The sequence below is a fragment of the Vespula pensylvanica genome, chromosome 23 (genome assembly GCF_014466175.1).
Source record: "Vespula pensylvanica isolate Volc-1 chromosome 23, ASM1446617v1, whole genome shotgun sequence".
Taxonomy (NCBI): Eukaryota; Metazoa; Arthropoda; class Insecta; order Hymenoptera; family Vespidae; genus Vespula; species Vespula pensylvanica.
The window spans coordinates 2852407-2874272 of record NC_057707.1 but is presented as its reverse complement, the minus strand read 5'-3'; the positions used below and the strand labels follow the sequence as shown (position 1 = coordinate 2874272).

General features: G+C 32.3%; 1 protein-coding gene across 5 annotated transcripts in view; it reads right to left on the bottom strand.

The window, feature by feature from the left end:
* The window catches only part of LOC122636663 (protein dead ringer-like), a 133624-nt gene that overhangs the window by 65735 nt on the left and 46023 nt on the right, over window positions 1-21866 (bottom strand). For 3 of the 5 annotated variants that reach the window (XM_043828151.1, XM_043828147.1, XM_043828146.1), the window contains exons 3-4: window positions 16820-17032; window positions 16118-16567 (exon numbers count right to left, since the gene is read on the bottom strand). In XM_043828151.1, coding sequence (XP_043684086.1) covers window positions 16118-16567; window positions 16820-17032 — 663 coding nt within the window. The remainder of the gene's footprint in view (window positions 1-16117; window positions 16568-16819; window positions 17033-21866) is intronic. The other 2 variants (XM_043828148.1, XM_043828150.1) reach the window with 2 other exon arrangements.

The window sequence follows — 21866 nt, the reverse complement described above, 5'->3', positions numbered from 1 at the left end:
CTCTCTCTCTCTCTCTCTCTCTCTCTCTCTCTCTCTCTCTCTCTCTATAATGAATTTTCATAAGAAAGAGTAATCATCGTTCTTTATATAATTCATATTTAATTAACTTCTTCTACTGTCTTATATACATACATATATATATATATATTCTTTTTTAATTTAATTTGACTTTTTTCTGGACCAACTTCAATGAAAAAAAATTAATTCGTTTCTCTTGCACAAAAAAAAAAAAAAAAAAAAGAAAAAGAAAAGAAGAGAAGAGAGAAAGTATTTTATTCCGTTCTTATAATCCAAGTGAAATAATTAATATTCACAATTAACTTCTTACATACGTATAATTTAATTTTCTTTCTTGAAATAATTAAAATGCAAAGCCGTTGAAAAAATGCGACTATCTCTCTCCCTCTTGCTCTCTTTTCCTTCCGGACGAATTTTTACGAGAAGGGAGGAAACAGAGGCAAAAAAAAAAAAAAAGAAAAAAATAGGAAACAAAATAGCAAACAAAGGAAAAAGAAAACAAAAACAAAAATTTCGAGAGAAGAAGGATCTGCGATGAGAGAACGTAAAAATAATTCGGTCATAGCGTATCCAACGAGGAAGTTACAACCGCCTGAGCATCCGCTTCCGTCCCACGCCACTCGTATTTTATTCTCCGCTCGTGTTCGCGTTTCTACTCGTCGTCGGACACTTAAACGCGTTTACGAGGGTTGCGATCTACTATCGATCTTCTTCTACCATAGGCCGGCGGCCTTTCTCGTTTCGCGAAACCTTTTTTATTTTTCTCCGTCATTTTCTAACTCGAAAGAAGAAAAAAAAGAGAGAGAGAGAGAGAGTGGGAAAAAAATCGTCCCGAGAGAACGCGATTTATACGTTCACTTTCGTATACGTGTATATAAAATGTATATAAAATGTATATAAAATACTTATATGTTTTGTAATAAGCTCGATGATCTCGATAAAAATATTACACGATATTATATTATACCTACACACACACACACACACATATATATATATTCTGATTTAAATATGTATGTATATTAATAAATGTGTTAATAAATATAATAATAATAAAAAACATAAATTATATACACATGTATAATCATACATATATATATATATACACAAACATATGTACGTAATCATATCATATTTGGAAAAAAGAAAACAATTCAATGGAAAATTAAATTAGAGCAGAACTATAGAAAATAAAATTAAATTAAATTAAATAAAAATTCAGATAAAATTAATAAAGGAAGAGAAAGAGAGAGAGAGAGAGAGAGAAAGAGAGAGAGAGAGAGAGAGAGAGAGAAAAGGACTATCGAAGATCACACTTGTGAACGTGTTAGGCAAAAGAAGATGTTCACGCGGGATAAGAGAGTCCTATCTCTCTCTCTCTCTCTCTTTCTCTCTATCTATCTATCTTTCTCTTTCTTTAGCTCATGCATTGTGCATTCCTCACGAGTGCACGCGACGTTGCACGCGAACTCGCGCGTACCGGAGGACGTCGACTCTCGCGAGTACTCGCGACTACTTCGAACGTAACTTCTCCTCGTCTTATTAGCGAGCCGAGAATCGTTCCGAGTGTGGCAACCCGTAAAATCGAGTATTATTAAGTACATAAGTTATATAGGTACACGAGGGAGTGTTGCTTAAATTGTAACCTCGAGTTTACTTTTCATTTCCTGTTTTCCTCTTTGACTCGTCTCTTCGTTTTCTTTCTTTTTCATTTTATCTTATCTTTCATTTTATTTTATTCGTAGGAATGAAATAAACAAACGAACAAACAAACAAATAAATAAATAAAACATATATATATATATATAAGAATGAAATAGATATATTCGAAACGAATGAAAAAATTCAATTAGTGCGAGATATGAATAAAATTGAAGAAAAATCGACAGGAAATGGAAATTGAAACGGAGATAGAGATATAGACGGAGAAAAAGGGAAAAAAAAAGAGAGAGAGAGAGTAAAAGTTAGGAAAATGGATGAAGAAACTTCACGTCGATGGAGGCTTTGAAAAAGGAGGAAAGATTTTATAAAGAAGGAGATAAAGAAAAAGAAGAAGAAAAAGAAGAAGAAAAAGAAGAAATACAAGAATAAGAAGAATAAGTAGAATAAGAATAAAAAGTAGAAGAAGAAGAAGAAGCAGAAGAAGAAGGAGAACATGAATAATAAGAATAATAAGAAGAAGCTGGCTTTTGACACGACACGCGTCGGTCGTCTCGCTCGCGAGATCTAAGACCAGAGCGGCTTCCGCTAATCCAAGAATCGGCTCCTTCAATGCACCACGAGAGTTTCGCGATTATAAATATCAGAGATACCGAGAATTCGAAGCCACCGCACGACGACAACGACAACGACGAAGACGACGACGACGACTTGGACGATGACGATGACGACGACAACGACGAAGACGAAGACGAAGACGAAGACGAAGACGAAGACGAAGACGAAGACGAAGACGAAGACGAAGATGAGCTTCGTCTAGACTTTGTAGGAAGAAAAGAGAACGTTCGCATTGTTTCATGTTATGGGATGAACCTATAAAAATCAAATTTGTTATCCTCTTTTATCCTCTCTCATTCATTTATTTATCCTATCATCTTATTTTATATTTTTTAATTTTGATATTATTAATCGTTTCGTTTTCCTTTTTGGAAATTAATTGATTAGATCGATATAATTGTATCCATTTGAAATTTTGTTGATCGTCATATCCATCGTCAAAATTAATTTCCTTTTTCCTTTTCTTTCTTCCTCGATGTTTTATTTGTATTATATATCATTATTTTATTTTATTGTGTTTCGGAATTAAAGTCTGCTTAGGAAGAAGAAAGAAAAAAAGATGGAAGAAAAGAGATGGAAAATTAGGACACGTCCTTGGCGTTGTTGAAATTTATTAGATGATCTCGATCGAAGTATAATTTTTTATTTTTCTTCTGATTCATCTGTCATTACTTTCTAACGCAACGAAATTATTATGAGATATTATAAACGCAAGAAGAAGAAAAAAGAAAGAAAGAAAGAAAGAAAGAAAGAAAAGAAATCGATGCATCTGCTTAGAAAGAGACGGAGAGAAAACTCGATGAGGGGTTGAAACGTGAAGGAATCTATTTCTAGAAGACATAAGACTATATATCTCACACATACATAGATACGTATAAATACATAAATATATACATATGAGATAGATATGTGTTGGTATGCGTATATAGTTGAAGATGAAAAGAGAGCTAGTTTTTACCAGTTTTCTCGAAAATTACGAGAAAGAGGGAGCATCTGTAAACGCATCTGGACCATTCTTACCCTTCATCTTTCTCGCGAGTTAGTTTATTTCGATACTCGATCGTTTTTTTTCCATCCCTCTCGTACGCCCCTTCTTTTCGTTATCTTTTTCTCGACAGATGCTTAAATTTCCTTTTACGAAAAATTCTTATGAAACGATATTCGATTTCTAGTCACGTCTGTATTTATATATAATATCGAATTTATTTTTTTAATATTATATATATATATATATACATATAATCGTATAATTATTTTTATAAGAAAGCAAAGATTGAAAACACGATAACCAAAGTAAACGAACGATTACAACGAAGTGCACGTTGTTTCCATAAAATGCGCTTCCGTCTTTTCGTAATAATATATATATGTATATATATATATATATATATATATATATATATTTACTTTTTACTTAACCATACAAGGCAGATGTTGCAAGGATCAAAAAGAAGACTCGTGCCTTCGACGACATTGTTCGACCAATAAACGACGAACCCGGAAAAGAAAAGGGGAAAAAAAAAAAGAAAGGGAAAAAATGCAACGAGCTTTAAAAAGCTCCCTCCTTTCTCTCCTGTCCACGCTCCAAAACAATAAAAATAAATACATGTATATAAAAAAGAAAAATAAAGAAAACAAAAAAGAAAGCAAGAAGTAAAAGAAAAAAGATGGAGTAAGTATATGCAGGAGCGTACTTACAATATTTTATGTACGTACATATATACGTACGTATCTATGTACTTGAAAAAAAAAAGATGTATATGTGCGTGTGTGTGTGTGTGTGTGTACGTGTCTGACTCTATACGTATGTGTACATCGTCGAAAGGCAAACCTTTCATTTTTCGAAGCAGCTGGTACGAGTTTTTTGAACACACTTAACGTTATTATCCATAATTTTCGTATGTATAAGTACATACACATACACATAGATATCGTTACATCTTATCTGTTAAAGAAAAAGAATTCTGAACAATCGGAACGGTAAGGGACACTTTTCTTAACCTAAGTACTCGAATAAGTACCTACGTAAAATGTCTCTTTGAAATTTTGAGACACCTGTTTCAAGACGGAAGCGAAGATGTAAATGAAAAAAGAGGAAAAAGGAAGAGAGAGAGAGAGAGAGAGAGAGAGAGAGAAGCTGTCTTTTTCTACAAATTGGAAGATTGTTAAGATAAAGAAAGATAAATAGATAGAGAGAAAGAGAGAGAGAGAGAGAGAGAGAGAAAGAGATGTATTCCATATGAACAAAATAGCTAACAAATTTGTCTACCTTTCTCCATCGCATTTATAATTCTTCAATTAATTCAATCAATAAACGAATTAATTTCTCCGACTCGATCGAAATATCTAATCATTAATTAACTTCTAATTTAATCCTCGTACCTCACTTTTCTCTTTTCGTATCCATAAGTACTTTTTATTCTGAATTTCCTTGTTATTTTCTCTTTCCTTCTTTGACTTTACATCTAATTTCTCTGTCCTTTTTCTTTTTTTCTTTCTTTCTCTTTCCTTCTTTCTTCCTTTCTTCGAAGTTACCCGTGGCTCGTTAAACTGCAATTTTAATTTCTCACAATAGGAACGACACAGGATGTTGTTCTACCGTGTCAGTGATCGAAGAAACGACAAGATTTTTCCTCATACTTATTTTCTTACGTTATTTTTTTTTTTTTTTTTTTGCCTTTTCCATGCCCCCGAGAAACAAACGCAGTAGAAAGAGAAAGAAACAGAGAAAGATAGAGAAAGAGAGAAATTGAAAAAAAGAGAAGAGAGAGAGAGAGAGAGAGAGAGAGAGAGAATAAGTAATAACGTAATAACGTCTACGTGTCCCTTTATCGCTTAAATCGCGAAGCACCAATTTCATTCCTACACGCCATATAACTGCACGAAACCAAGCAATAACGTCTTCTTCCAAGTTCTTCCGCTTGGTTCCACCTCCGCGCGTGTAATATACCTCTCGTGTACATTATAACAATATGTAACTATTGAGCGAGGGCGACGAGAAAAAGTATAGAGTAGTAGTAGTAGTAAAGAGAGAAGAAGGATGGACGTAGGACCGATCTTCGATCTCTCTCTTTCTCTCTCTCTCTACGATCTTTTTTTTCATATTTCTTATCCCTCCACTACATTTTATTAATTTTTTAATTTTCACGATTATCCTACAAACGTCAGGCGTATATCATTCTCTTTTCTTCGATTTCTTTTCTTTTCTCGTATTAACGCGTGTCGAAAATTCGCGAACGTGTTCTTCTTAGAAGCAGAAAGAAAAAAAAAAAATAAATAAATGGAAAGGACGATACAAAAACGATAACAACAACGATAATAACGATAATAATGATAAATTAGAAAGCGAAAAGATTAAAAGAAATAAAAGTAAAGAATAAAAAATAAAGAGAAGGAAAGAATGAAAGAAAATAACAGAAAGAAAGAAAGAAAGGAAGGAAGAAAGAAAGAAAGAAAGAAAGAAAGAAAGAAAGAGAGAAAAAAAATGAGCCGACAAACGACCGACACGAATCGTCGTCATCGTCGTCATCGTCGCTGGTAGAACTGAGAGTTATATTTTGACCCTGGTTAGCATACCAAAGGGACGTTATATTCTTATGGTGCTGGTACTCGCTATTATAATGAATATCTTTGCCGCTGTATAAGCATATATGTAAAGCACGTGCCACGTTTTCGTAGCGGGGTTGGCTGGCAGAAGAGAATATAAGAATGAAGAGAGAGAAAGAGAGAGAGAGAGAGAGAGAGAAAGAGATAGATAGATAGATAGATAGATAGAGAGAGAGAGAGAGAGAAGAGAAAGAAGCAGAAGAAGAAGAAGTAATAGAAGAAGACGAAGTAGAAGAAAAAAAAAAAAAAAGAAAAAAAGAAAAAGAGAAAAAAAAATGAGTCGCAGCAAAGGTGCGATCTCGTCGCATATCATGCGAGTTTGAGAAGATATCATTTGAATTTCAATGAATCATGTGGGTGAGTTTGTCTCTCTTCTTCATTTTATTCTTCATCCTATCTATCTCTTTCTTCTCCCCTTTTATTTCTCTTTCTTTATCTATCTCTTTCTCTCTCTCTCTCTCTCTCTCTCTCTCTCTCTGGCTCTTTTTTTTTTTTTTTTCATTTGTTCCATCGTTGAAAACAAACTCTTTATCTAGCGATTTTTTTCCCTCTTTTTTGTCGTTCGTAGGAAAAAAAAAATTTTTCTTTCTTCTTTTCGTCCAATTATATACCGTATGGATATAATATATATATATATATATATATATATATATATATATATAAAAAGAAATTGTCTCGTCGCCGAATTTATTTATTTTTTTTTTATTATTTTTCTTTCCTTTTTTTGTAGATAAAACACTAAATAGTACGTAATCGCAAGTTTTAGGAACGAAAATTTTTGGATTATCTTTCTTGACAAAAAAAAAAAAATATATATATATATATATCACAGAGCATTCAAATATTTTTCTATAATTGTTGTCAATTGTTAGATAAGATATTTAACTATAAGAAAAAATAGAAAGAAACTGAAAGAAATAATAAAAGAAAAAAATTACATTCGTTAGAAGATCGATCGCATTTATTATTTCTACGATAGATTTTTTTAGACGTTCATTCAAGGATCATATGTATGCGTATATGTATATATACATATATAAGATTTATCTACACACATACATATACACGTATGTATCAAATTCTTCTTTACGAATTATCATTTCTTTTTCTATTTTTTTCTTTCTTCTTTTCTATTCTTTCGTCACTCCCTTACACATCTTAATCCCCATTTTTAGTTGTCTGTATCCACCCTCTGATTTTTCTACGTCATCGGTGAATGCCCTCCTCGCAACCCCCCCCCCCTTTTACCCCCTACCCACCTATTTCTCTTTCTAAACATTCTAAAAAAACGTGTGACAGCTTTTGTAGACTGGAATGCATCGTCGATTTTTCTCTCGAAATTTTTCTAAGATCGTTCTAATACTTTACGCCATTGAAATTCAATGAATATCATACACACACACACACACACACACACACACACATACGTATATACGAAGAAGTAGAAGTAAATTTTGGTTAAAAAAATTTCTAACCACAGTTGAAATTAGTCTTGAGATTATGATGCATTAAATAAAAATCATTTACTTATCGTTACAATTAAATCGTATCTGTAATAAATAAATCGTACAAACGAACATATGCAAGATGGTAGATATTTATTATACATAAATATACGTATAGACGTATTTATATACGTATTTGTAGAGATATTAACATATAATTTTTAAACACGATGAATACATACATATGTATCGTATTATATTGTATTGTATCGTATCGTTCGTATTGTATGTTATACATACATACATACATACATACATATATTTAAATATGTGTGTGTGTGTGTGTGTACACGTATATCTATGTACGTACAAGTCACATATGCTTTCGTTACGGTTTTTTTAAAAGACTCGTAGGTTCGTTGAAATCCGAATAGATAGAAGGAACGTGCGTGAAAGATACTTATAGCAAAGTATACCTCGGTAATATATGCGAAGATACTATAGAATCACGTTCGCGAGACGGTCACGCATCGTTCATTCGTCGAACGTCCGACAAATTCTCGTCTTTTATTCGGAACACCATCCGTTTAACACCTCCCAACATCTTCTGCGACTCGACTTACGCGTTTTAAACTTACGCGTTAACGTACCGAATAAAAAAGAGAGAGAAAAAAAAAAAAAAAAGAAAAATTAAAAAAGAAAAAAAAAAAGGAAACAAAAATAGCAACGATAACAATTAGAAATTATTAGCAAAATTTATTTGTATATCATTAATTGATATTCGAATAATACTTGAATAATTCTTCTTAATTTGTGATAATTCGATAATTAAATATAATTAATATTCTTCTCGCGAATCAAAGGATATTCGTTATTACTATATGCCTTCTAATATTATTATATCAAAAGAAAATTGAAGATGAAAAAGAACGTAATTGCGTCGACGCGAATCTTAAAGATGAAACTTTATGTAGAATCTACGATCTATCAATTATAAATATAACTTCAAAGTAAAATGGAGTAGTCATCGATGGGGGGTTTTAACGGTAAATACGAAAATGGACATTGGTCCTTCTAATTCTCGTATATCGATCAATTAGCAAGGCCATGCATGCGGAAGCGCAATTACGGTTATTAGCGCGTATTCGTATGAGAATGAACGTTTGAAATATATGGTGCAGCGATGAATAGAAAAGGACAGAGATATATAGAAAGAAACAGAGAGAGAGAGAGAGAGAGAGAGAGAGAGAGAGAGATAGAGACAAAGACAGAGATAGAGAGATAGAGATAGAGGGAATCCATTGTTGTTAACAACCCCTTTCGTTCGTTCGAGCAAAAAAAAAAAGAAGAAAAAAAAACTCATGTTCGTCATCACGATCGAGAGAGATCGATCATTGTACTACCCTTCGTACTATGCACGAAGTATACTATATTTGTACTTACATGATTAAAGGATTTTCTTTCTCTCTTTCTCGCTCTTTCTTTCTTGTTCTCACTCCTCTTTCGTTTTTGTGAAATTATTTGCTCTCGATGCAGTGACCACCGACGAAGCGTAATAAGCGCGGATGGTTTCGCCAAAGCAGACGGATTTTTACACGAGACTGCTCGTTTATGCACGTGTAAACCAAATATATGCATATGTGTATGTGTTTGTTTGTGGGTGTGCGTGTAGATTGGTATATGTATTTACTTCTTTGCACGATTTATTTAACGACGTAAACGGTAAGGAAAAAAAATTACTTATGATATCTAGAAGAAACTGTTTAAGAAATTAATTCATTGATTCTCTTCCCTTCCCCTCCCTTCACCAAATAATTATTCTAACTTTTAATATATACATATAGATGTATACATACGTATAGAATATGATATATACATACGTATATTTTCTGTCTGTCTCTTTTGATCTCAATGATGCATTCAGCACATCGTTACAGAGTAAATCCGATGTATTTAAAAGAAAAAGAGATAGAAATATACATAAAGAGAGAGAGAGAGAGAGAGAGAGAGAGAGAGAGAGAGAGAGAGAGAGAAGAAAAGGAAAAAAAGAAAAAAAAATGAAATGAGGGTAAAATAAAAGGGAAATAAACTGTGAAAGAACGAAAGGACACGTGCGAGAACAACCAGCGGTTGGCCGATTCTTCCATCCGATTGGTCAGTTTTACTCGCAAAAATATCTACTCGTTTTGTTAACCCTCTCCTCCCCAAACTCACCCTCTCAGCTCCCCTCGTTCTCTTACGTCGTTTGCTGGACGATATATAGAAAAAGAAAAAAAAGAAAAAAGTAAAAGAAACTAAAGAAAAAAGAAAAAAAAAAATAATCTTCCCGATCGCAACTATAAAAGATCCTTGAAATGCGCTCATATTTTCTATTGTTTCGAAAGGTATGGCTCGTGGCATGATGCATAAAAAAAAAAATGTCGGACGCATTATTGTCATAATAACGCGCCGATAAAACGTACGGCCGCGCGTGGCATAATTTTACGACGATAATGAACGTACTTAGAAAGAAAAGAAGAAGAAGGAAAAAAGAGAGAGAGAGAGAGAGAGAGAGAGAGAGAGAGGAGAAAAAACAAAAACAAAAAAAGAAAAATGAAAGGAAATAAAAAAAAAAGAAGAAAAAGAAGAAGAATGAAGAGAAAATGAAAACGTATCGCCGAGCATACATCGTCGATTGAATTTTTATTACGGAGATTATTTCGAACGTGCGATGAGAAACTAAAGACGAAGAAAAAAATACCAAAGGAATAGAAAAGAATAATAAAAAAACATTCGTCTCTTAAATTCGACGAAACGTTCACCAATTTGCGGATTAATATTTTCGATTGAAAAATATTCGTAAATGCGCGCACGCATATACATACACATATATATATATATATATATATATATATATATTACGTACAATAAATACGTAAACGCGTAATACTACACGCGCATAAACGTATATACGATCCTCATATTTTAATACTAAACCGGAAAATTATTTTCCACGCGTAATTAGTCTCTTATAGATGCGATTAAGTATATACCTATATATATATACATTCATATGTATATACATATATATATATACATACATACATACATACATACATAGATCTTAAAGCGCGTTCGAAACGAGCGTTGGGACAGCGACGAATCGCGTTCAAAGCTTCACGTCTGTTCTCTCGTACGACCAACCATGCCGCGGTCTCGATTTGCATAATGATAATGCATTTGCATAATCACAATGATAACTCGACGCAAAGGATTCGAACCAACCAAACCAATACGTCTTCAGACTCAACCATACTTCTCTCTCTCTCTCTCTCTCTCTCTCTCTCTCTCTCTCTCTCTCTCTCTCTCTCTCTTTATATATATATATACGTATTCTTAACTCTTTATATACACATATACATATACACATACATTTATGTACGAATTTTTGTATTTATATACGCATATATATACATATACGTTCCAAGTCAATGAATTATACTTTTCTTTTTTCTATATATTCTATAACATTTCTATGCAAATATATATATATATATTATATATATATGTACACACATACATATACACAATATATATATTATACGCGTGTGTTAATCTCATACTTTTTAATAAAACGAATTATACCAATCGCAGTATTGCTACGTCTCTGCATACGTATATTATACATATCATATATATATATAAATATGTGTATGTATGTGTGTCTGTGTATGTCGTAATGTAGACTCCGAATATCGACATACACGTGTGAATTTTAACATAAACGGAATAGTCTTCTTTTTTCCTTTTTTTTTTTATATTTATTTATTTATTTATTTATTTTTGTTATTTCTTTCATGCAAGGTCCTTCCTCCACTACCCCTCCATCGTCTTAACCCCTTCTTCTTCTTTTTCTTCTTCTTCTTCTTCTTCTTCTTCTCCTTTTCCTCTTAAGAACATCGACGAATACACGAAAAGATAGGTGAGTAGTAGGAGAATATATATTTCGCGAGAGGAATACGGAGGTCCTGTATGTATGCGCGTATATGGGAGCGAAATAGCCGGCAATTTGCAGGTTTACGAGTTATTTCACAATGGCTGCAAAGTATAGTGCTACAGTATTATAGTACCCCGGTGGTATAGCGTACGAGTGCACGGTCAGCGAACGCCATGGTTCTCTATCTCTATATCTATCTCTATCTCTTTCTTTCTCTTTGTGACGTACGTACAGACGTACGTAAGTTCTATGTATCTATGTATGTAAGTATCTATGTATGTACGTTTGTATGAATGTATGTATGTATGTATGTATGTATCGATATACGTGTGTACGTGCGTAGGTGTGCGTAATTTTCTTGGCTTCGTTTTTTTTTCCTTTTGTTTTTTTTTCCTTTTTTTTATTTTTCTTTTTCTTTTTCTTTTTTTTTTTTTTTGTATTACGCTCGATGTGTGTCCGAGAGGGGTTGGGTCGTGTGAATGTTATTGTATTTGTGTGAAGTTTTGTTGCCTCTTTATGGAAGAATTGTATGTATATGTATTTACTGATATTACGAGAAGATCGCTATATATGTGTATGTACGTATGTACGTATGTATGTATGTACTGTTGTAGTTATGTATGCGTTGTTATTTTCTGTCTGTGCGTTTCATATCGATGTATATACGATAGAGATGGGAGGAGTTTAGACGTGCAGATCTTTCTTTTTTTTTTTTTTTTTTCAAAACTAAACACGTTCGAACGAAATATCTGCGTAAAATTGTCAGACGTTCGATCAATTCCTTTTTTTCTTTTTCTTTTTTTTTTTTTAAACTACTCCAAGATAATTACTTTCCCAATAATTATTTCAAAAGAAAAAGAAAAAAAAAAAAAAAAAAAGAAAAGAAAAGATACGTCGATATTGCGCGATACGTTAAAAGTTTCAACAAAGAGAGAGAGAAAAAAAAAAGAAAAAGAAAAAGAAAAAAAAGAAAAAGGAAAAAAGAAGACGTTTAAACGAGAATTTGCGAAGTCTCGCGCGTAGCCATTACTGATCAAAACTCTCTCTCTCTCTCTCTCTCTCTCTCTCTCTCTCTCTCTCTCTCTCTCTCATACAGTTCGTTAACAAGGTAAAAAGAGATAGATATAGATAGATAAATAGATATAGCCGGATAGTTAGACAGACGGATGTACAGATAAATAAATAGATAGATAGTTAGATATATAGATAGTTAGATAGATAGATAGATAGATAGATAGATAGATAGAGAAATAGAGAAAGAAGAAGAAGAAGAAGAAGGAAAGAACGGTAGGGAGAGGGACGAAGAAGAAGCAGCTTAGGAATGAAAATGGAAGTCTCCACCTACTCGAAGAGTCGGCGCCCGGATCGCATCCATCATTCCGGCGGGGGCGTACTCGTTCGGTCTTTAATCTTTCCTTCTTCTTGGAGCGATGCTGATGCTGATGCTGTTGCTGATGCTGATGCCGATGCTGATGCTGCCGCTGCTGCTTCTGCCGCCGTCGCTTTGCTGATACTCTTCCTTCCTTCCTTCCTTCCTTCTTTCCTTTCTTTCTTTCTTTCTTTCTTTCTTTCTTTTTAATATTTATTTTATCTTTTCCTCTTCCATTTTTCCTTCCTTTTTTTTCTTGTCTTCTTTTTTAGTTTCGAACGTCCACTTTCTTCGACGACTTATATTTTCGCGATGACGATAATAATAGTAATAATAATAATAATAATTGGCAAGAATTTATCGATTAATAAACGTAATAATGACGACGATGTGATAATGATTTATTTAATAATGGTTTAATTAATAAGTAGAGAGAGAAGGAGAGAGGGAAAAGGGGAGGGACAGAGAAGAAGAGAGAGAGAGAGAGAGAGAGGGAATAGGTCTTCGTTTTGGATTATCGAAAGTTTGATTAAGTTAGAAGTTGTTAGAATTTTCTCGAGAATAGATAGATAATATGACAGAAAAAAAAAAAATATATATATATATATATACGCATGTATATAAGTAAATATATAAATAAAAATCGTGGGGAAACTAGCGAGAAAATGGCGATTATTTCTTAACGCGCGAAATATCCCGGTTAAAGATTTGTCGCCATTGAAGAGCCATCAAGTTCCTTCTGAGCTTGAACAATCTAAATGGTAATCCGATACCACACCCACTTTGCAAAAACCAAAAACCTAACTCGACCGTCTCGACGATGCTGCAAAAATTACCTATGCGAGTGAGAGAGATAGCTTATACGTACATACATTATATCTTTGCGTATGTGTGCGTTTGACTGTATAAGAGAAACAGACAGAAAGAAAGAGAGAGAGAGAGAGACAGAGAGAAAGAAAGACAGAAGGATGGACAGAAAGAGAAAGAGAAAGAAAGACAGACAGAGAGAGAGAAAGAGAAAGAGAGAGCGAGAGAGAGAGAGAGAGAGAGAAGAGGACCATGTAAAAAGCGTTAACAAGGATACGATGCCGACCCTGACTAATTCTATAAGTCTCCTTTCTCTCTTTCTCTTTCTGTCTTCTTTACCATCCCTTCTTCCACCATTTCAACCATCTCCCTTAGCCCTTCCCTTCTCCTTCCCCCTTTCTCAACCCACAACCCCCATCTTTCGCTCATCCATCTTTTTTCTTTTTTCCTTTCCTTCGACCACGTCTCTCTTCGTCCATTTCTTCATCTTCTTCCTTTAACCATTTAGAAATACTCTATCCATCCATCTACTCTTACCGTCGATCTCCTCCCCTCCACCATCGACACAACCCACCCCGTTCGCGCTTGACACATCCCTTTTACAATATGTTTGTTGCTTAACGCGTACGTCTATTTTGTTTTCTTTGTTCTTCCATTTCTTTTTTCTTTTTTTGTTTTTTTTTTTTTTTTTTTTTTTTTCATAAATGGTTTTATAGAATTATATTCACGTTTCTGTATATTCTTTTATTTGGTATTTTATAGTGTGCACATGTACGTATATGCTTTGTTTATATATATTGTATGAAATATATATATATAAGTATGTAAAGGTCATTGACCTGAAATCTTGCAATAAAAATTTCGCAAGAGGTACACTCAAACATAATGACGTTAAAATAAACGATCTTCGAAAAAAGAATTTATTCAGAAATCATTCGGGAAGAAAAAAAAAAGAAAAGGAAAGAAATATTTCGAAATTTAATTATTTTTCCACAAAAAAAAAAAGAAAAAGAGAGAAGAAAAGAAAAGAAAAGAAAAGAATCAACTGTCGAAAATTACAAGTTCCTCGGCTTGAAATCCTTCGGTAGGGATTTTATTTTCGTTTTTTCGTTTTCCCTTTATAATTTTATATTTTCTTTTTCCTTTCTTTCTTTTTTCTTTTTCTTTTGCAAATAAAAGGGAACCACCAACCATCTATACATTTCGTTTCTTATTCACTTTCGAGGGAAACTATATCCCGAGTATTACCGAGCACAACTCAGAATATAAGCAAGCGTTCGGGAACGGACGAACAGTAATTATCTCTCTACGGCTCGTGTAAAAATAATAATTAGCTCCCACCGTTGTATTAATTAAAGTTCCCATACCAAACTTCTCCACCATCTACCCTCTTTCTCGTTCATATATATATACGTGCACATATACGCATATATTTCTATATATACAAAGGTGCATACATACAAATATATATATATAGCTATGTACATGTCTGTGTACGTATATATATATATATATATATATATATATATATATATACATATATATAGACACGAAGCAAAGAGTTTGAGAGCGTAATTACACGTCCCTTATGGCACCAATGTCCTTCAAAAGAGGACCGACTTCTTCACGGGCCGCCCACGTCACACGATTCTCTTTCTTTTTCTATCTCTCTTTCTCTTTCTCAATCTTTCTTTCTTTCTCTCTCTCTCTCTCTCTCTCTCTCTCTCTCTCTCTCTCTCTCTCTCTCTCTCTCTCTCTCTCTCTCTCTCTCTCTCTCTCTCTCTCTCTCTCTTTGTCTATCTTTTTCTCTTTATAGCTATCGATCATTGGTCGAAGAGTCGTTATTTGAAAAAGTAACTTTACGATTGGATACTATGTAATTATTACACTTTCATTTGAAGTATATATAATCATGAAGTATTATATATATATATATATATATATATATATATATATATATATATACATGATATATTTTTATATACGTATAATATATATATATGTATATATGTACGTATTTATATATATATATATATATATATATATATATATAATGTTTGATTTGTTAGTTTCGTTTTGCTTTAATTAATAACTAGATCGTTTCTAGTACTTCTGATAATTTTAGAATATATATATATATATATATATATATATATATATCATGGTTATTTTTTGACGGTATAAAGAGATTAGAATTTAGTATAAGAATTAGATTCTTTAGAAATTGTTCCTATGCAATTTTATTGTATGATAATTAATTTAATCCTAATCAAGGATTAGAATTTTCTTCTCATATTGTGTCTCATATTCGTCATATTGTATAATCATAAAATTGTTTTTCCGATTAGGAATAATTAAATAAAAACACGTAGAATGAATCGTTAGATTCATAGAGTAAGAGCATGCTTAGAAATATTCGAAAAACGAAGAAGAGAGAATGAATTGGATCGAATTTCTTTCGAAATCATAACATCCAAGGAAACGTTGGAACGAGGCTCGATATATAAATAAATAAATAAATAAAAAATAATAATAATAAAAGAAAAATAAGAAAAAAAGGGAAATGTAAGAAATTCTCGTTCCTCAGTTTCTAATCTACGAATTACTAAAAGTACTTGCCTGACGCACCTGTTTGAACTGCTCCTCGAAACTCCAACTTGTTTGTTGTTGATGATTAGACGTTGCATTATTGTTGTTAGTGTTGTGGGAATGATTATTACCAGCATCCCGAACTTCTCCTCCGGTTTTTCCACTGCACTGCGATGATTCGCTCGAATGTGAACTTGCCGATGACGTAGCCTGATTAATGTTGCTTCCGCTTGCCGTATTTAGTCCTGGTGGTCCTAATCCTGCTCCTAATCCAGATCCTAGAGCAACTACTGCTGCTGCTGCTGCAGCTGCCGATGACGTAGATGGTACCAATCCACTTTGCGCATGATTATTTTGTCCATGATGTTGAGGTGGTAAAAATGTTGGAGGAAATGAAAATGGTAAACTAAAACCACCGCTACCCATTGCCGCTTGTAATGCTTCCAATCCGCTTTTGTTGTTTAAGATATCGACATCGGCCTAAAAATATTATTATATTAATGATTTTGCGAATGAATGAATGAATGAATGAATGAATGAATGAATGATTGTAATTAAAAAAACGATTAATAAAAATAAAAAAATAATTGTAACAAATCGAACTTTTCCTTTTCGAATTTTAATTAATTAATTAACGATGACACGAATTTGATATAATATATTTTATATAAAAAATATATATTTAATGATTAATATAAATAAATAAAAGTAATTATTTCTTTTTTCACTGACCTCCATTTTTAACTTGGCTAGAAAATGTGGATGATGTGTATTCATAAGAGTGTTGAGATTTGTCAAAGGTGTGGGAGTTGTGTTGGTCGATATAGACGATGGATCCGTTGGGTTCTGATGTGTACTGTGTCCGGCGTGTGGCTGCTGTGGTAACTCTTCTCCACTTTCTTCATCCTGTAAATCGGGATCTGATAAATCATCTTCTTGATGGGACTGAAATCGAGAAAAAAGGACCAAATTATTAAAATTTTGTTCCTTGTTAACTCAATATATTCGATATATTTAAACGTTAATTTCTATATTCGTTTATTCGTTTATTTATTGATTTCGTTTAGAATCGATTGTATCTACCCTTCACTCCTTCTACCCCTTTTATAATATTTTCTATTTATCTCCCCCATAAAAGTTTATTTCTTTTTCTTCTGTTAAAAACTTTAAACTTTCTATTGATAACTTAAAAACTCCAACATCTGTATATTTCTATCCTCGTGTTAGAATAAATAGCCTTTAAACAAATACTTCTTTTCGAAGAAAACAATAAAGAATAACAAAAATACTAAATAAAAAGCAAAAAGATGGATAAATAAATAAAAGAAATAAAAGAAATAAAAAGTATAAAAGCCAGAAGGGAAAGGGTAGACAATAGAAGAAGCTATGCAAACTTCTTACGATTTAACAGTCCCAACCGATGCTCTCTTTTTCACAAAAAGAAAAAAAAAAAAAAAGAAAGAAAGAAAGAAAAATTAAAAATCTACTACAGTAATAATCCTACAGAATAATCCGCTAAGACGATTTCTCTCTCTCTCTCTCTCAGAAAAAAAGGAAAAAACAAAAAAAGAGGATTGAAAACGTACAATAAAAAAATAAATAAATAAATAAATAAATAACTACAAACAAAGAAAAATAACGGAAGAAAAAAAAACGAAAGGAGATAAAGAGATGAGAAAAGAAACGAAAAAAAAATAAATAAATAAATAAAATAAAATAAAACAAAACAAAACAAAACAAAACACCGCAAATTTTTTACGATTTAACAGCGATCAAGCGAGCTCACGTTCAATACTTAGGCGATTAGGGTTAAACGTTAAAAGAGGGAGGTGGTGACAAGGGGAACGGAAGAGAGAAGAAGAATGAGAAGGATAGATAGACAAATAGAAAAAGAGAGAGAGAGAGAGAGAACGTCCGTTGATAGGCGATATCGAATGGGCTAACGTAATGGCGAGTAAGGAGGGCAGATATCGGGGCATTAAACATTAATTAGGAAAATGGCGAAGTAGGTATAGTCGGTATAGCGCGTTATATACAACGAGATAGCTGCTATCAGTTTAACATTATTATGCTACGGGTGTCATATGTGTTTTATGACCGTGCCCGTTGCACCGGTGCCGGCATAAAAAAAAAAAAAAAAGAAAAAAAAAAAGGGAAAGAATAAAAAAGAGTAAAAAAGAATTTACAAAGAAGCATTTACCCACGGTCAACCTACGGAAGCGTAGCCACCATGTAAATAAAAAAAAAAGGATAAAAGAGGGAGAGTGAGAGTGAGAGAGAGAGAGAGAGAGAGGGAATGAATAGCATTTTTTGTCTTCTTCCTTTCTTCTCTCTCTGTCTCTCTCTCTCTCTTTCTTTTTTTCTTTTTTGTTCTTTCTTTCTGACAGTGAATTATTAATTTCCGTATACGCGGAAATGAAAATGGAAAAAAGAAAAAATTGTAAATAAGAATGAAATTTATTATTCTTTTCATTTGTGACACGTACGCTCATTTTCTCGTTTATCTATGGTCTATCGTGGAGAATTATCGTGTTATTAAAATTCATTGGTACGATATAATTCTTGGAATTTGTCGAGTCATTGAATAAATCGTTTTGCATTATTAATTATCATAAACGTATCATAGTTCGTATTAATTATAATACCTATAAATATTCACTTAGAAATCGATCATTAATTCTTTCTATCTTCCTAACGATAATAATTCTTGCGAGATCGTTTCTAATTTCGTTTCGATTCACCTCCATCATAAAAAGAAAGAAAAATAGATAAAAAGAACGAGAGAGAGAGAGAGAGAGAGAGAGAGAGAGAGAGAGAAGCATAAAAAAAAAATCCAGTTGAGTGAAATTGACAGTTGACACGTCAAAAAATTATAGAGAAAGATATAGTCTATCCGTTCAAAAGACAAGAACGACGATGACTTTCTCACGCTGCTATCTCTTTTTAACGATATATTAGTTATTACTACTTTTCTGCGGGTACGCTTATGGGATCTAACGATATGTAGATTAACGTTCACTCTTCGGGAAATAGTCAAATGGTGTATTACGATAACATCTCGTGATACGTATTACGTGTTCTGTCGTTAACCCTTCAAGAAATATTCTTCGATTTATAATATATTATTTGTTAAAGAAAGAAAGAAAGAAAGAAAGAAAGAAAGAAAGAAAAAAAGAAAAGGAGAAAATTAATACCAAGAAAATCTGATCGATTTGATTATCAAAAATAAATGAACGAATGAATGACACTATTCTCTTTAATTAATTTTTCTTTCAAGAAAAACTATATACTATATAAATATATTTATAGAATATATATTTATACATTAGATTATAATATTAGACTATAAGATATAATATACGTATGTATATATCAGTGACAAAAAAAGATAGAAAGGAGAAATCATGAATTAATAAATCTGTAATTAATTATTACAATTAATTTATTAATTTATAATTTAATAAATATCTCTCTATCGTTTCTTTCAAGATCAATGCAAGCTAAAGAAAACAAACAATTTATTATATATATATATATAATAATAAAAATATGTTAAGAGCAGTATGATTTCGGAGAAAACTTTCTGACCCCTTATCCTCCACCTAAAATATATATATATATATATATATATATATATATATATAAATAATAGTATATACCATATATGAAATGGCAAGACAAACTTTTCTACCTGAAAGATGGACACGGTCTTGTATAAATACTAACGTGCATCACGAATGCAGGTGGTACACACGCGTGTTCATCGTTGCAAGGGTCGAACTTAAAAATGGGACTACGATTCAGGACACCATAAGAGAGAGGGAGAGAGAGAGAGAGAGAGAGAGAGAGAGAGAGAGAGAGAGAGAGAATGAGACAAGTTCGTTCCCTCTGTCGGCATTTCGAGCACGTGTGATAATATTGACCCTTGGTTATGGTGGTCAGAATGGTCGAATCTTTCATTTCATTTCATTTCATTTCATATCTCTCTTTCTCTCTCTCTCTCTCTCTCTCTCTCTCTCTCTCTCTCTCTCTCTCTCTCTCTCTCTCTCTCTCTCTCTCTCTCTCTCTCTATCTCTTTCTAATCAAATACGAATCCTAATCAAATACTAAACAAGTCTATACTTCGAATTCCGACCTCACCATCTCCATATCTATTAACTTCTCTATCTTTTCAATTATCATAATTTTTATTTTATTATTATTATTATTATTATTATTATTATTATTATTATTATCAGTATTATTATTATCAATATTACTATTATCATTATCATAATATTTTTATCTTTAAATTTTAATATATTTAATATGTGGTAATCATTAATAAAAGTTTATATTAAATTATTATAATACAGTGTTTAATAATTCAGTATAAAATTATATTAAATTGTTGCATTATCTTATATATGTATATGTATATATGTGTGTTTGTGTATATATATATATGTGTGTGTATATTTGAAATAAAATAATTTTGTAAAACATTCTCAATCGTCGTAAGAAAAGAGAGAGAGAGAGAGAGGAAAAAGTAACATATAAAATAACGTTTTTCTAACGGTGTCGTGGGACGATAAGAATTTTCCTAGAAAATAACGCTTCATTTGTTTCACTCGCCATTCGAAATCTTTAAACGATGACTAAATACTACTGAAAAACAACACGTAAGTACACACACATATACACGCACAAAACTTTGTATGGACACGATTTTGCAACATTGAAATGAGTATGTTAATAATGCAATATACTGTAACAAAGCGTTATCAGATAGAACTAGTTCTATTACTATAAACATTTGAATGTTGTAACATGTATACATAAACCCAGACGTAACCCAGACACACACACAAAATATATAATTATATACGTATAACATTATCTGTTATACATATAGTAGAAGAGAATAAATATGTAGATAAAATAATACAATGTTTATGGTAAAGTGAGTATTCTACGAATTAGTATGATAAACTAATGCAACCTTCGAATTTTTTTTCTTTTTCTTTAACAACTTTGTACAACCTGTATTTCTCTTATATTTGCATTTTCTTTTTCTTTTCTTTCTTTTTTTTTTTTTTTTTTTTTTTTCTTTTAAATAGAATCAATATTTTATAAAAAAAAAGATTATTCATGGCGTAACACACGTATACACGCATACACACGTAAAAATATAAATATAAATAATTTATCATAAAACATTGTGTATTCTGGTCATAGAAGATGATTAGAAATGTTATGCGAAGGCGTACGAAAAGTCGCACTGTTATTACGTTAATCACAATGATGACTGGACCGGAGATTGGATGCAAGGTGGGAGCAAGAGAGAGAGAGAGAGAGAGAGAGAGAGAGAGAGAGAGAGAGAGAGTAGCATTGTTCTATCCAAAATCTATGGTGCTCGTGTGTGCGTGGGTGTTCAACGTATGGAAAATAGTTAGGGAGAAGGAGAAAGAGGTGGAACGGATGCTACGGGTGGGCCGAGATCCGACCATCTCGTTTCCAAATCAACGAATTTACATAAAAAGTCTACCGAGAGTGTCTACCAACAAAATAAAAATAAAAAAAAAAAAGAAAAAAAGAGAGAAAGTAGAAAAAAAAAGATAGGAGTACGATTTTGCGTGATTGCAAAAAAAAAAGGTGAAAAACGAACAAAAAAAAAAAAGGAGAACGTTTATCATCTCGCAGGAAAAGTCTGCGTTTGAAGATAAAATTTAAGAAGAAAAAAAAATTAATTAAAAAAAAAAAAAAAGAAATGAAATGAAATGGAGAAACAACGAGTCAC